Source organism: Neoarius graeffei, chromosome 1 (genome assembly GCF_027579695.1).
Source record: "Neoarius graeffei isolate fNeoGra1 chromosome 1, fNeoGra1.pri, whole genome shotgun sequence".
NCBI lineage: Eukaryota > Metazoa > Chordata > Actinopteri > Siluriformes > Ariidae > Neoarius > Neoarius graeffei.
Window position 1 is genome coordinate 63,098,765 of NC_083569.1, and position 14,983 is coordinate 63,113,747.

The following is a 14,983-nucleotide window of genomic DNA, read 5'->3' on the forward strand; positions in this document are numbered from 1 at the left end:
GTTTTGGTCTACTGACAGGTCTTAAACCAGATGCCAGCTCTCCATACAGGAGGTCCTTGGGGATGCGACCATCCTCCATTCGCTGTACATGGCCCAGCCATTTCATCCTATGTTGTCTAAGGAGGGTGTACATTGAGGGGATGCCCGCTCTTTCAAGTACTTCGCTGTTGGTGAACTTGTCTGTCCATGAGATAGATAGGATGCGATATAGACACCTCATGTGGAAGGAGCGCAAGCATTTCTCCTGACTAGCACTAGTGGCCCAGGACTCGCTGCCGTATAACAGGGGACTCACGATGCAAGCGTGATAAATCGCGGCTTTGGTGGTAGTGGTGAGCTTCTTGTTCTCTCACACACGAGGGGCAAGTTTGGCCATACTGATTGTAGCCTATCTGGTTCTTTTATCAAGCTCAGCATCAAGAGAGGCGTTAAGAATTTAACAACCTCAAACATACAGTGGTGCTTGAAAGTTTGTGAACCCTTTAGAATTTTCTATATTTCTGCATAAATATGATCTAAAACATCATCAGATTTTCACACAAGTCCTAAAAGTAGATAAAGAGAACCCAGTTAAACAAATGAGACAAAAATATTATACTTGGTCATTTATTTATTGAAGAAAATGATCCAATATTACATATATGTGAGTGGCAAAAGTATGTGAACCTTTGTTTTCAGTATCTGGTGTGACCCCCTTGTGCAGCAATAACTGCAACTAAACGTTTCCAGTAACTGCTGATCAGTCCTGCACACCAGCTTGGAGGAATTTTAGCCCATTCCTCCATACAGAACAGCTTCAACTCTGGGATGTTGGTGGATTTCCTCACATGAACTGCTCACTTCAGGTCCTTCCACAACATTTCCATTGGATTAAGGTCAGGATATTGACTTGGCCATTCCAGAACATTAATTTTATTCTTCTTTAACCATTCTTTGGTAGAACGACTTGTGTGCTTAGGGTCGTCTTGCTGCATGACCCACCTTCTCTTGAGATTCAGTTCATGGATGGATGGCCTGACATTTTCCTTTAGAATTCGCTGGTATAATTCAGAATTCATCATTCCATCAATGATGGCAAGCTGTCCTGGCCCAGATGCAGCAAAACAGGCCCAAACCATGATACTACCACCACCATGTTTCACAGATGGGATAAGTTCTTATGCTGGAATGCAGTGTTTTCCTTTCTCCAAAAACATAACGCTTCTCATTTAAACCAAAAAAGTTCTATCTTGGTCTCATCAGTCCACAAAACATTTTTCCTATAGCCTTCTGGCTTGTCCACGTGATTTTTAGCAAACTGCATACGAGCAGCAATGTTCTTTTTGGAGAGCAGTGGCTTTCTCCTTGCAACCCTGCCATGCACACCATTGTTGTTCAGTGTTCTCCTGATGGTGGACTCATGAACATTAACATGAGCCAATGTGAGAGAGGCCTTCAGTTGCTTAGAAGTTACCCTGGGATCCTTTGTGACCTCGCCAACTATTACACGCCTTGCTCTTGGAGTGATCTTTGTTGGTCAACCACGCCTGGGGAGGGTAACAATGGTCTTGAATTTCCTCCATTTGTACACAATCTGTCTGACTGTAGATTGGTGGAGTCCAAACTTTTTAGAAATGGTTTTGTAACCTTTTCCAGCCTGATGAGCATCAACAATGCTTTTTCTGAGGTCCTCAGAAATCTCCTTTGTTCATGCCACGATACACTTCCACAAACATGTGTTGTGAAGATCAGACTTTGATAGATCCCTGTTCTTTAAATAAAACAGGGTGCCCACTCACACCTGATTGTCATCCCATTGATTGAAAACACCTGACTCTAATTTCACCTTCAAATTAACTGCTAATCCTAGAGGTTCACATACTTTTGCCACTTACAGATATGTAATATTGGATCATTTTCCTCAATAAATAAATGACCAAGTATAATATTTTTGTCTCATTTGTTTAACCGGATTCTCTTTATCTACTTTTAGGACTTGTGTGAAAATCTGATGTTTTAGGTCATATTTATGCAGAAATACAGAAAATTCTAAAGGGTTCACAAACTTTCAAGCACCACTGTATACAGACACAATCAGGCTATCAGGGAAGGCGTTTTACATTGGCGATGCTGGATGTGTGCTATATACCGTGTGCTATACATATGCACACATAGCCAGGTCCATAAGTATTTGGATAGTGACCCAATTTTCATAATTTGCCTCTGTACACCACTGCAATGGACAATTGACTGATAAGCAGTTTCATGGCCAAGTGTAGCCATTTTCCTCATTATTTCATGACAGATTAAGGAGATAAAAGGTCTGGTGTTGATTCCAAATGTTGCATTTGCATTTGGCAGCTATTCATGGGAACTCTTAATATGCAGTCCGAAAAGGTGTTAATTCTGTAGTTTTGTATGAATGATCTAAACAGCAGATGGGGAGCAAAGTGAAAAGTGTGTCAAGTTAAGTGAGCTACTGGATGGATCTCATTTACAGAAACAATTCTGACCTAAAAGAACAAAGTATGCTGAAATTCCACATTACTACAAGCTCAGCAAATACACTGCTATTCAAAACTCACGCTTGATCATGAACCTGATTTGTGAAGTATAAAGCAATAGCACCTTCTAAAAGGCAATACCGTTTCAAATTTTGGAAAAAAAAATCTGACAATTTGTCTGGACATCTGGTACCGGCCAAAAGGAGTGCGGAAGACAATCATAGTACCCAACAGAAAGTAAGCTAGTGCTTCCCCCCCCTTCAGACCAGACTTTTCTCTTCCATTACATTCTACTGAGATCACCCTAAACTTTACAAAAAAAGCCCTCATCATTTTGCAACAAAGAGGGTAAAACCACTTATAGTCGAGAAATTATTTTCAGCCCATGACACAAATCCAAGTGTTAATCTGCATATTAATTTTATTCATCTTTTTCTTTGTATACACACTTGCTGGAAGAATGCATTTGTTTTCTACTCCTTGCTGCATGACCCTGGACACTGAACTGCATGTCCTCCTACCATATGAAGCAGCTAGAGGATTCACAGGCATCTGGTATTTCATGAGCCTACATGTAAACACAATGAAAAATACATATGCAATATTTTTTTATTTTAATGAATTTTAAACTTAAGAAATAAAAGTTAATTCTTAAATTTAAAAGGTGGACTACTTTATGGAAGCAATTTTGCCATCATATCCATAAGAGCTTTGAGTGCGCCTACCTTTCAAGCCTTTTGGTATTCTTAGACCTGTAAAAATATTAATATGGTAACTCTAATTCTTGACCATACACATCCAGAGTTCTGCAAGTATGCTCTCAAAAATACTAATTGTATAGTAGATCAGTTGTGAAGTATTGATACCTCTGATTAGAGGCTTTGTCCAGTTGAATCCTTGTCTCCGTTTTCGTGGTAATGAAGGATGTTTGATGATTGTGCTAGCAGTGGGATAATGTGCGAGTGAACTGGTACCATTAAGTGGGTATCGACATTGCAGTGTCAGCCTTTTGCAGAGTTGCATTTGTGATCCAAAAAAATAAAATTGGGGAATATTAAAATCAGTAAATTTCAGAAGGAATTGACAGTATAAATTCTCTGTACATGGAGTAAACCTGCCTTATTGGTAGTGAGAGAAATAGCTGCCTGTACTAACTTACCTGAATGGTGAGTCAATACGGATGAGAGGGTCTTCTTTAGGAAGAAGTTTCTCGTTGTATCTTATCTCATTCTCATAGAGCAGATAGTTGCCTTCCACCTGGTTCATATTTATTAAATCTAATTTATGTCTTCTAACACATTTCCTATGTAAAAACCTGTATGTTAAACTAAGGTTAAAGGCATAGTTTGGCCAAAAAATGATACGTTATCTTTTGGATGTGCCCAATTTCCCAGTGTAAACTCTGTTGAGTTCACTTACAGTCATGGTGGTGCCACAGGAGTCCAAGCTGAAGTTGAACAGAGCTCTGGAGCTGTCTGTGGCAGTGGGTTTGCAGGATGGGTCCAGGAGACTGGTGCTATTAGGCTTGGTGGGAGGGATGGAGCGAGTTGTGTCTATAACCACTACCATCCTTCCTTCTGGCAGGCAAACTGAATTTGGGTAAATAAATGGTAAACATGTATCATAGGACAACTTGTAACCGATACATACAGACATGCACAGTATTAGTGAAGAAACAAAAATTATGCATGATAGAAAGGAAACGAGTTTTCTGACCAACAGTCACTAATGGTTAGCGAATATAGTGCATATTATGCGTTCTCATGTGTGCACTTTACCAAGAAAATCTCGAATAGGAAATGTGCAGCGCTGGACAAGAGAGTGCTCCATCTTCATTGTCACCATGTTAACAGCACGGACCTCCACCTTAACAACCATGCTCTTCAAATTCAAGTCCTACACATACCAACAGTATCAGTCATTCAACATAATACAAAACAGTGCAAAATACCTTATTCCTGAATAAGAAAGGAACTAAGAAGAAGAGCAACAGACCACAAGATGGGAGCACAGACAAAAGAAGAATATTTATTTTCCAAAAGCCTGGTCTGAGGAAACTATTTTTGCTGAGGCACACAGATGGTAGAGTCAGAATCAGGCACTGACAGCATGAATCCATATAGACAGTCCATGCTGGTGGTGGTGGTGTAATGGCGTGGAGAATATTTTCATGGCACACTTTGAGCCTGTTAATATCAATCAAGCATCATTTGAATGCCACAGGCTATTTAGGTCTTGTTGACCACGTGTATCCATCCCTTCATGGCCACAGTTTGCCCATTTTCTCATGGCTATTTCCAGCATGATAATGCACCATATCACAAAGCAAAAGTCATCTCAAACTGGTTTCATGAACATTAAAAACAGTGAGTGTATAAACACACACACACACACACACACACAAGCTTCAACAGCTGCCTGTTAACACTATATAAAGGCCTGCGTCATGCCAGCTGTTGTTCACCTAAAGGAGTCCGAGTTTAATAAATGAATGAACGAACATCACAATATCGCAGATTCACTAAAATACTGAATTCCACCAAGATGGATGAATATAGACACTTTGGTAAACCATGACCCCCTCTTCACACCTCATAAACTATTCCGGGGCTGTTGAGAGGTATCTCTATGCTGAAATGGTCATCTCCACCATCCAGCCTGTAGCGTCCCAGCTGCACAAGCGTCCCATCCAGCCTATGGTCCCCCACATACAGCTCCCACTGCACATCCCCTGAGCCGTAGTGCACAATCACCATAACTCCTCTCTCTGTACAACCACCCCACAGCACAGCCGGAAGAGCTGGAAATGACATGGAGCAAAAATAAATCAATCACGGTACAAAGCTAATGGATATACATAGTGTGCTAGGCACTACTAAAGTGGGTAATATTGTTTGTGAGAAATACAGAGACAAGTAAGCAGTAGTATGCCGTTAGAATTATAGTGAATACAGGACATAATGTGTAGCAGATGGACCAAAAAAAAAAACCCGCAAAAACACAGAAGCTCACCTGGTTCTTTCTGATCAAACATTACATTAGTTCTATAGCTGAAGTACTCTTCTTCAGGGGAGATGACAAGGTCAAAGGTCAGGGTCAAGCTGTGCCTCTTGTAATGTCCACTGATTACCTGAGCAAGCATAAACTGGCATCAACAGGTCAATCTAGAAAATTAACCGCCGCCTGAAAAATTTCTTAAAAACTGTAACTGTGTGAAACAGTAGTATCCCACCCTTTGGGTAACCATGGGGTGCGAGGAGGGGACCTGAAGTTCATAGGCATGGCTGCCATTGCTGAATAGTATCTGTTTCAAATGAATAGTGTGTTGTGCCTCTTTCCATGACATAGTTTCACTCCCAAGTGTAATATTCTGAAGTGACACATCAGCAGGAAATACACCCAGGGTGACAAAGAACACTCCTGTGGAGGGATCGGTGTCTTTAGAGAGCAAAGAAACACAAATCAGGGCTGTTAGAGTGAGAGAATCATATTAAAATAATTAAAAATACAGTACTATGTCTGCACATGTTCATTCTTCCAAAATGGCTAATGCTGAATGACTACATCTTTTCCCTTATGACTCATATGTGAGTGGATACTTACTGTTGAGAATTATTAGTGTTCGAGGCACATGTGGTGTGCGCAGGAGTAAAAAGCTGCGGTGTTGCGTATGAGGCCAAATCGCGTCATCCCAGTCATACATATAAAAGAACTCCACAGACAGAGACTGAGCATACTGGCCCTGAAGGACATGACTCTGCAGATAAGAATGAGACGTCAGCACTACTGCATGCACATACCGTAATTCCTGTGAGAAATTTCTTTGCAGTCTGAGATAAAGTGCAGTTTTCCAGAAAGAATACAGAACCTCATTGCATTATACAGTAGCAAAGGTTACATTAGGACCATCAAAAATGTGAAACTGGAGTGATTTCGCCATCTGTATTTGTTTACCTTTATTTTTACTCCCTCTTTGTCCAATGGAATCCTAATATTTACTGTCTGGTCTTTCTGGGAGACATCATAACCCCTGTCGCGCATCTCACAGTTACTCAGCACTCTACCGTCTACTCCCAGTCTCATCTCACTATTTCTGAACCAACCTTGTACCAGAGGAGAAAGGGCCAGAGGGAATGACCAGAGAATGTACAAGCCATCAACTACAGCCTCAGCTAAGAAGCAGGAGAGAACACAGGGGAGTAAACAGAACAAAATAGAATAAAATGGAATACAATACAACTTGGTCAAATAAGTATGAAAACAACAGCTAAACTCTTTGCGCAGGCCACTGAAATCTCGAGAGGGATGGAGGATTTCCCATCAAGCTGTAAAAGTATGGTGGCACTAACCGCCTCCACTTCAATGTTCTTTTCCTAATGGACAGAAAATTATAAGTTAATTGTGGGTGTCGTCTAGCGACATTAAGTCAACACTTCAAAACAGTACATTACATAACACTGGTGACAAGTTAAAGGAAAAACTGAGTGTGTCTGAGAGAGGTGTTGGACCACTAGCACCGCTTCAGCACACTATGGCCTAAACTCTACACATCTGTGGAACTGAACTAGAGGGATGAACACCATTCTTCTAAAAAGCTATTCCCTCACTTGTTTTATCATTGTTGTCATCATGTATTTATTATTATTATTATTATTATTAGTAGTAGTAGTAGTAGTAGTAGTACAGACCACTGTCAAACAAGTCAGTCCAAAATCTCCCATAGGTATTCAGCTACAGTGGTGCTTGAAAGTTTGTGAATCCTTCAGAATTTTCCATATTTCTGCATAAATATGACCTAAAACATCATCAGATTTTCACACAAATCCTAAAAGTAGATAAAGAGAACCCAGTTAAACAAATGAGACAAAAATATTATACTTGGTCATTTATTTATTGAGGAAAATGATCCAATATTACATATCTGTGAGGAGCAAAAGTATGTGAACCTCTAGGGTTAGCAGTTAATTTGAAGGTGAAATTAGAGTCAGGTGTTTTCAATCAATGAGATGACAATCAGGTGTGAGTGGGCACCCTGTTTTATTTAAAGAACAGGGATCTATCAAAGTCTGATCTTCACAACACATGCTTGTGGAAGTGTATCATGGCACGAACAAAGGAGATTTCTGAGGACCTCAGAAAAAGCGTTGTTGATGCTCATCAGGCTGGAAAAGGTTACAAACCCATCTCTAAAGAGTTTGGACTCCACCAATCCACAGTCAGACAGACTGTGTACAAATGGAGGAAATTCAAGACCATTGTTATCCTCCCCAGGAGTGGTCGACCAACAAAGATCACCCCAAGAGCAAGGCTCGTCATAGTCAGTGAGGCCACAAAAGACCCCAGGGTATCTTCTAAGCAACTGAAGGCCTCCCTCACGTTGGCTCATGTTAATGTTCATGAGTCCACCATCAGGAAAACACTGAACAACAAATGGTGTGCATGGCAGGGTTGCAAGGAGAAAGCCACTGCTCTCCAAAAAGAACATTGCTGCTCGTATGCAGTTTGCTAAAGATCACATTGACAACCCAGAAGGCTATTGGAAAAATGTTTTGTGGATGGATGAGACCAAAATAGAACTTTTTGGTTTAAATGAGAAGCATTATGTTTGGAGAAAGGAAAACACTGCATTCCAGCATAAGAACCTTATCCCATCTGTGAAACATGGTGGTGGTAGTATCATGGTTTGGGACCGTTTTGTTGCATCTGGACCAGGACAGCTTGCCATCATTGATGGAACAATGAATTCTGAATTATACCAGCAAATTCTAAAGGAAAATGCCAGGATATCTGTCCATGAACTAAATCTCAAGAGAAGGCGGGTCATGCAGCAAGACAACGACCCTAAGTACACAAGTCATTTTGCCAAAGAATGGTTAAAGAAGAATAAAGTTAATGTTTTGGAATGGCCAAGTCAAAGTCCTGACCTTAATCCAATCGAAATGTTGTGGAAGGACCTGAAGCGAGCAGTTCATGTGAGGAAACCCACCAACATCCCAGAGTTGAAGCTGTTCTGTACGGAGGAATGGGCTAAAATTCCTCCAAGCCGGTGTGCAGGACTGATCAACAGTTACTGGAAACGTTTAGTTGCAGTTATTGCTGCACAAGGGGGTCACACCAGATTCTGAAAGCAAAGGTTCACATACTTTTGCCACTCACCGATATGTAATATTGGATCATTTTCCTCAACAAATAAATGACCAAGTATAATTTTTGTCTCATTTGTTTAACTGGGTTCTCTTTATCTACTTGTGTGAAAATCTGATGATGTTTTAGGTCATATTTATGCAGAAATATAGAAAATTCTAAAGGGTTCACAAACTTTCAAGCACCACTGTAGATGTAGATCTGGTGACTATGAAGCATATAGCATATGATTTACATGATTTTCATGCTCACTGAACAACTCCGTTATCCTTCATGCCCTGTGGATGGGGGTGGGGTCATTCTGGAAAAGACTACACCAATCAAGATTGAAATGTTTCATCAGAGGATAAAGGTGATCAATCTGCAATGATAAGTGGAAAGACACCAGCAAAATGCCTCACACAGAGCTACCAGTTTTTCCTTTAATTTGTCACCAGTCTATATTTGTACCCTTACAAAAGATGTGGAGGTCTGTTAAGGACATGCCATTAAAGGCTATTTTATTACTCATAATAATGAAGAAACATCTGTGGAACCTACGTAATTCTCCCAGTGCACGTCTTGTTAGTTAAAATAAATTTCGAAGGATATTCATAAAGATATTACAATAAATGCACAAATGACTGGACAGCTCGTTGATTCTAACCTTAATGGTATAGGACAGAAGTGAAGAGTAGGCACTGCGTAGAAGAAGCCGAGTATCAGTGGCAACGATGTGGTACCCTATAGCTTTGACATCCTCAATCAGTCGGGGTGTCTTGTCAAAGTCATCTGGCCTGTAGAAGATCACTTGCCCTGTCCTAAGCTGCTTAGCTCTCTCTTCCAATGTCTAAATTATATTAATCACACAGGCGATAAGTGGTATAGAACAGAAAGTCAAAAACTGTCTTTAAAAATATGTGCACTGTATAAATCCCCACTAAGAGTTGTTCTTTCAGGTGTGTGTACAAGAATCAAAGTAGCAGTTAGGGTCTTATCTGCATATACCGGAGACTGGAGATAAAACCAATTCTGTCCTTCATGGGAAACAACCGGGATCGGCCATTTAACCGACACCTTAAAAGAGAACATTAATTTCAGATTCTGTCTTAGTCTCAAATCTAGTTTAAGGAAACTCCCTGAAGTCTCACCTCCATGTAATTCTCCTCACAGACAATCTCTCTCAGGCTCCAGGATCCCACCAGAGAGCAGTGAAGTATGAATGGGTAATCATTAATGCTGCCATCAGGCTGCATGTTGACAAACCATATGCTGACCCTAAACTCAGTATCTCCCTGCAGTCACACAACATGGGTAGAGGAGAAGAACAGGGAGGGGGAAAAAAGGAGACATACTGTTGCCAAGTTATGCCAGAACTCAGGTGCACAAAAGTAGCATGCATTGAGACAAATGGTGCCCTACGTTCATGTGCATGATTTGCGTTGAGTCAGTGAACACTGCACATGCTCAGAATCAAATCTAAGCCAGTATTTCTACTCAGACACCAATAATCAATGTACACCCCTACAGTTAAGTACAACCCCAAATCAGAGGTTGAAATTAAAACTGTATACAATGATTTGGAAATAATATTTGACCACTTGGGGCGGCACGGTGGTGTAGTGGTTAGCACTGTTGCCTCACAGCAAGAAGGTCCGGGTTCGAGCCCCGTGGCCGGCAAGGGCCTTTCTGTGCGGAGTTTGCATGTTCTCCCCGTGTCCGTGTGGGTTTCCTCCAGGTGCTCCGGTTTCCCCCACAGTCCAAAGACATGCAGGTTAGGTTAACTGGTGACTCTAAATTGACCATAGGTGTGAATGTGAGTGTGAATGGTTGTCTGTGTCTGTGTCAGCCCTGTGATGACCTGGCGACTTGTCCAGGGTGCACCCCGCCTTTCGCCCGTAGTCAGCTGGGATAGGCTCCAGCTTGCCTGCGACCCTGTAGAAGGATAAAGCGGCTAGAGATAATGAGATGAGACAATGATTTGGAAATAATATTTGACCACCTGGGGCGGCACGGCGGTGTAGTGGTTAGCACTGTCGCCTCACAGCAAGAAGGTCCGGGTTCGAGCCCCGTGGCTGGCAAGGGCCTTTCTGTGCGGAGTTTGCATGTTCTCCCCGTGTCCGCGTGGGTTTCCTCCAGGTGCTCCGGTTTCCCCCACAGTCCAAAGACATGCAGGTTAGGTTAACTGGTGGCTCTAAATTGACCGTAGGTGTGAATGTGAGTGTGAATGGTTGTCTGTGTCTATGTGTCAGCCCTGTGATGACCTGGCGACTTGTCCAGGGTGCACCCCGCCTTTCGCCCGTAGTCAGCTGGGATAGGCTCCAGCTTGCCTGCGACCCTGTAGAAGGATAAAGCGGCTAGAGATAATGAGATGAGACAATGATTTGGAAATAATATTTGACCACTTGGGGCGGCACGGCGGTGTAGTGGTTAGCACTGTCGCCTCACAGCAAGAAGGTCCTGGGTTCGAGCCCCATGGCCGGCAAGGGCCTTTCTGTGCGGAGTTTGCATGTTCTCCCCGTGTCCGTGTGGGTTTCCTCTGGGTGCTCCGGTTTCCCCCACAGTCCAAAGACATGCAGGTTAGGTTAACTGGTGACTCTAAATTGACCGTAGGTGTGAATGTGAGTGTGAATGGTTGTCTGTGTCTGTGTCAGCCCTGTGATGACCTGGCGACTTGTCCAGGGTGTACCCCGCCTTTCGCCCGTAGTCAGCTGGGATAGGCTCCAGCTTGCCTGCGACCCTGTAGAAGGATAAAGCGGCTACAGATAATGAGATGAGATTTGACCACCTGTATTGCACTCAAAATAATACAACAGCACATTATTTTATGTTTTCCCTCATGAATTTTGTTTCCCCCCCAAAAAAAAACCAAACAAACACACATTTCAATTTTGATTCTTGCAACACATTTCCCAAAATAAACAAATAAGTTGAGACAGTAAAACGTTTACCACTTTATAACGTTGCCATTCCTTCTCACAGCACTTAAAAGCTGTTTAGGGACTGAAGACACCAAGCGATGAAGCGTTTCAGGTGTTATTTTGTGCCATTCTTCCTGCAAACAGGTCTTAAGGTGTGCAACAGTACGGAGTCGTCGTTGTCATATTTTTCTCAAAATTCACCACATATTCTATATTGGGGACAGAAGGGACAGGTACCCTCTTCTTCCACAGCCATGCCTTTGTAATGTGTGTAGAATGTGGTTTTGTACTGTCTTGTTGAAATATCCCTGGAAAAGATGTCGTCTTGAAGGCAGCATATGTTGTGCTAAAACCTCAATGTACTTTTCTGCATTAATGCTAACATCACAGAAATGTAAGTTACCTTTGCCAAGGGCACTGACACAACCCCATACCATGACAGACCCTGACTTTTGGACTTGTTGCTGATAATAGTCTGGGTGGTCCTTTTTGTCTTTAGTCTGGAGCACACAGCGTCCATTTCTTCAAAAAAAAAAAAGATCTGGAATACTGATTCATCCGAGCACGATACGTTTCCACTGTGTGATGGTCCATTCCAGATACCTTCGAGCCCAGAGAAATCAACAGTGCTTCTGGACAACGTTAACATAAGGCTTCCTTTTCGCACAACAATGTTTTAACTGGAGCCCTGTGATGACCTGGCGATTTGTCCAGGGTGTACCCCGCCTTTCGCCCGTAGTCAGCTGGGATAGGCTCCAGCTTGCCTGCGACCCTGTAGAAGGATAAAGCGGCTAGAGATAATGAGATGAGATGTTTTAACTGGTATTTGTGGGTGTAATTCCGTATTGTACACTGCAAAAAATTGAAAACTGAATTTGAGGAGAAAATTACTTAATACAAGTGAAATTATCTTGCTGCATGGCCAGCTATTTTTACTTGATAAGACATCTTAGAATAAGTTGGTTGCAATCTTAAACTAGGTTTAATAATCTCAGATTGGTGTCTTGTATTCTTCTAATAGGAAAAGCTAGATCATTTCAACTATTTTCAAGATATTTTCACTTACCAAGATATCAATTTTTTGCAGTGTAGTGCTTCACAAAGGTTTGCCAAATTAATCCCGAGCCCATGAGGTTATATCACCTACAGATGAATGATGGTTGTTGATGCAGTGCCATCTGAGGGCTCGGAGACCACGGGTGTTTAGCTTAGGCTTGTGCCCTTGCCCTTTATACACCAAAATTCCTCCACATTCTTTGAATCGTTTAATAATAATAATAATAATAATAATAATATTATGCACCGCAGAGGGTCAAATATTCAAATCCCTTCAGATCTTTCTTTCCACCTGTCTTTGTCTTGTCATTTGTTTTATTTACTGTACTTATATAGCTATAAGTTTAGATAGCTAGGTGTTTAGACAGCCATATATACAATGTATACATGTTATTTACCAGCTTAAGGTTGGTCCGTATCGTGAAATACCGTGACGAGGTCTTGAAAGTATTGACCGAGGCCCTCTGGGCCGAGGTCAGTATTCAAGGCCGAGATCATGGTATTTCACCATATGGATCGACCTTAAGCTGGTAGATAATTTTTTTTCCTTTACCAAATTCTAATAGAAAACGAGAGCGCCTGAAAGGGAAAACCGAGCCGAGCCGCCATTTTGAATTCTCATTCACGGCTGTAATGCAAATGGCTTCCTCCTCGGTATACAAGTGCACTTCCATGGCAGGAAAAAAAAATACATTTTGCCACCTATGTAGTCCCCTATTTATACAAAATTGAGTCATTCAGGATTCAGCCATGTTTTTGCTCAACGTTAGCAACAGTTAGAGGTTTTTAGCTTTCTCCTGAAATGTTTTCTTTTATTTCTTCTTCCTCAGGGTAGTAAAACTCGCTTTCACTGTGAAGAATGTCATTATCACTATCCATGCTGAGAAATGCTGGCAAAAATTTATAAGATTTTTGATAATCTTATAAATAAATCTTACAAAAAAAAAGATAAATGTTGACCAAAAGTTCTACTATGTTGTTGTTGTTGTGAACGAGCGAGTCGCCAGAGGTCCGTATCGTAGGATACAGACCCACTCGCCAGCCAATCAGAGCGCAGGATTTGATGGAAACCGGACCGCGAAAAAAAAAAAGCTATTTATACATCTTGCTTTGGAATCTTTCTATTCCTCTATAAATTCCCCATGGGGAGCCTGAGGGAAATGGTATTTCAAATGTACTGTATACCTTTATATGGACGTACTATATAGTGCTCTTGAATCGTGGATCTTTGAGGAACACTGTTTTTACTCATTTCAATAATTTTCTCACGCATTTGTTGACAAACTGGAGATCTTCAGCCCATCTTTGTTCCTCAAAGGCTAGGCCTTTCCTGAATACTGATTTTGTCCCAAAGCATGATTACAATCACCTGATGACATCACCCATTTCAAATCACATCATGTAATTGTTTTACCTCATTACTAGCCCTAAATTTTCCCGGCCCAGCTTTTTTGGAATGTGTTACAGGCCTGAAATGCAGGAATGGATGTATATTAACAAATGAGACGAAGTTGACCAAACAAAACATGAAATATCTTGGAGTTCATACTGTCTGGAATGAAATACAAGTCAAAATAAATTTAGAAATCTACTGCTTTCTTTTTTTGATTTGCATTTTCCATACTGTCCTAAACTTTTCCTAGTTTGCGGTTGTATACATCAAGAAAAGTTGGATGTATTACGTACCTTATTCTCTACATAGCAGGCAAGGTAAGAGGCACGGAATACAATATCTCCATGGAGATTCAAGACCACAGAGTAGCCACATTCTGCAGCCCTCTGACTAGAGAGGAAGTGGACACCAGTGTTGTCTATGAAACAGGAAATTAGGTAATTTTATATTGCTGTCCAGACAATACAAATACAATTACTGAATAAGACTGACTATTAATGCTTATAAAACAGATAACCTTCAATGTAAAACTGCACCATGCTCCCCAGGAAACTGCCCTTGACAGACAACCAGAAGTGGCGTTCATGACAATTAGTTGTGAAGGTCCCTTTAAAGATGACATCATTAGACATCAAAAAGGAGTCATTCAATAGCTTTCTCCTATTCATACTGGCAGGCAGATTAAGATATAGGTTCATATTTTATTGAAAATTATTTGTAGGTAGTGATTCTTCAGCTGTGGCATTCTGAGACAAACATGCAAGTAACCTAAATCAGAGTTCTTATGTAGAAATGGTTCTGTGTAGGCTCACTTCCTGCTGTGGTGACTAAGGAAATGAAATGACATCACCTTCTAAAACCTTAGGCTTAAGTCATGTGGGGATGACCTACCACTCAATGCTATGTCTACTAGTCAATTAGTTCTCTTGACTAATTGACGTCTGGTAGTTAATGGATTATTTTCTCTGCCTTACATCAGACATATGACCCATTCTAATTCATTAGAA

General features: G+C 41.2%; 1 protein-coding gene across 1 annotated transcript; it reads right to left on the minus strand.

The window, feature by feature from the left end:
• Window positions 1–3,043: 3,043 nt before the first annotated feature.
• Window positions 3,044–9,862, minus strand: zpax4 (zona pellucida protein AX 4). Its single transcript, XM_060919445.1, has 12 exons — window positions 9,758–9,862; window positions 9,274–9,456; window positions 6,087–6,240; window positions 5,716–5,921; window positions 5,496–5,613; window positions 5,075–5,283; window positions 4,262–4,379; window positions 3,903–4,072; window positions 3,643–3,740; window positions 3,350–3,489; window positions 3,209–3,235; window positions 3,044–3,051 (listed from the first exon to the last, which is right to left on the minus strand). The coding sequence occupies exons 1-12, from the start codon at window positions 9,860–9,862 to the stop codon at window positions 3,044–3,046; spliced, it is 1,536 nt and encodes a 511-aa protein (XP_060775428.1).
• Window positions 9,863–14,983: the final 5,121 nt, after the last annotated feature.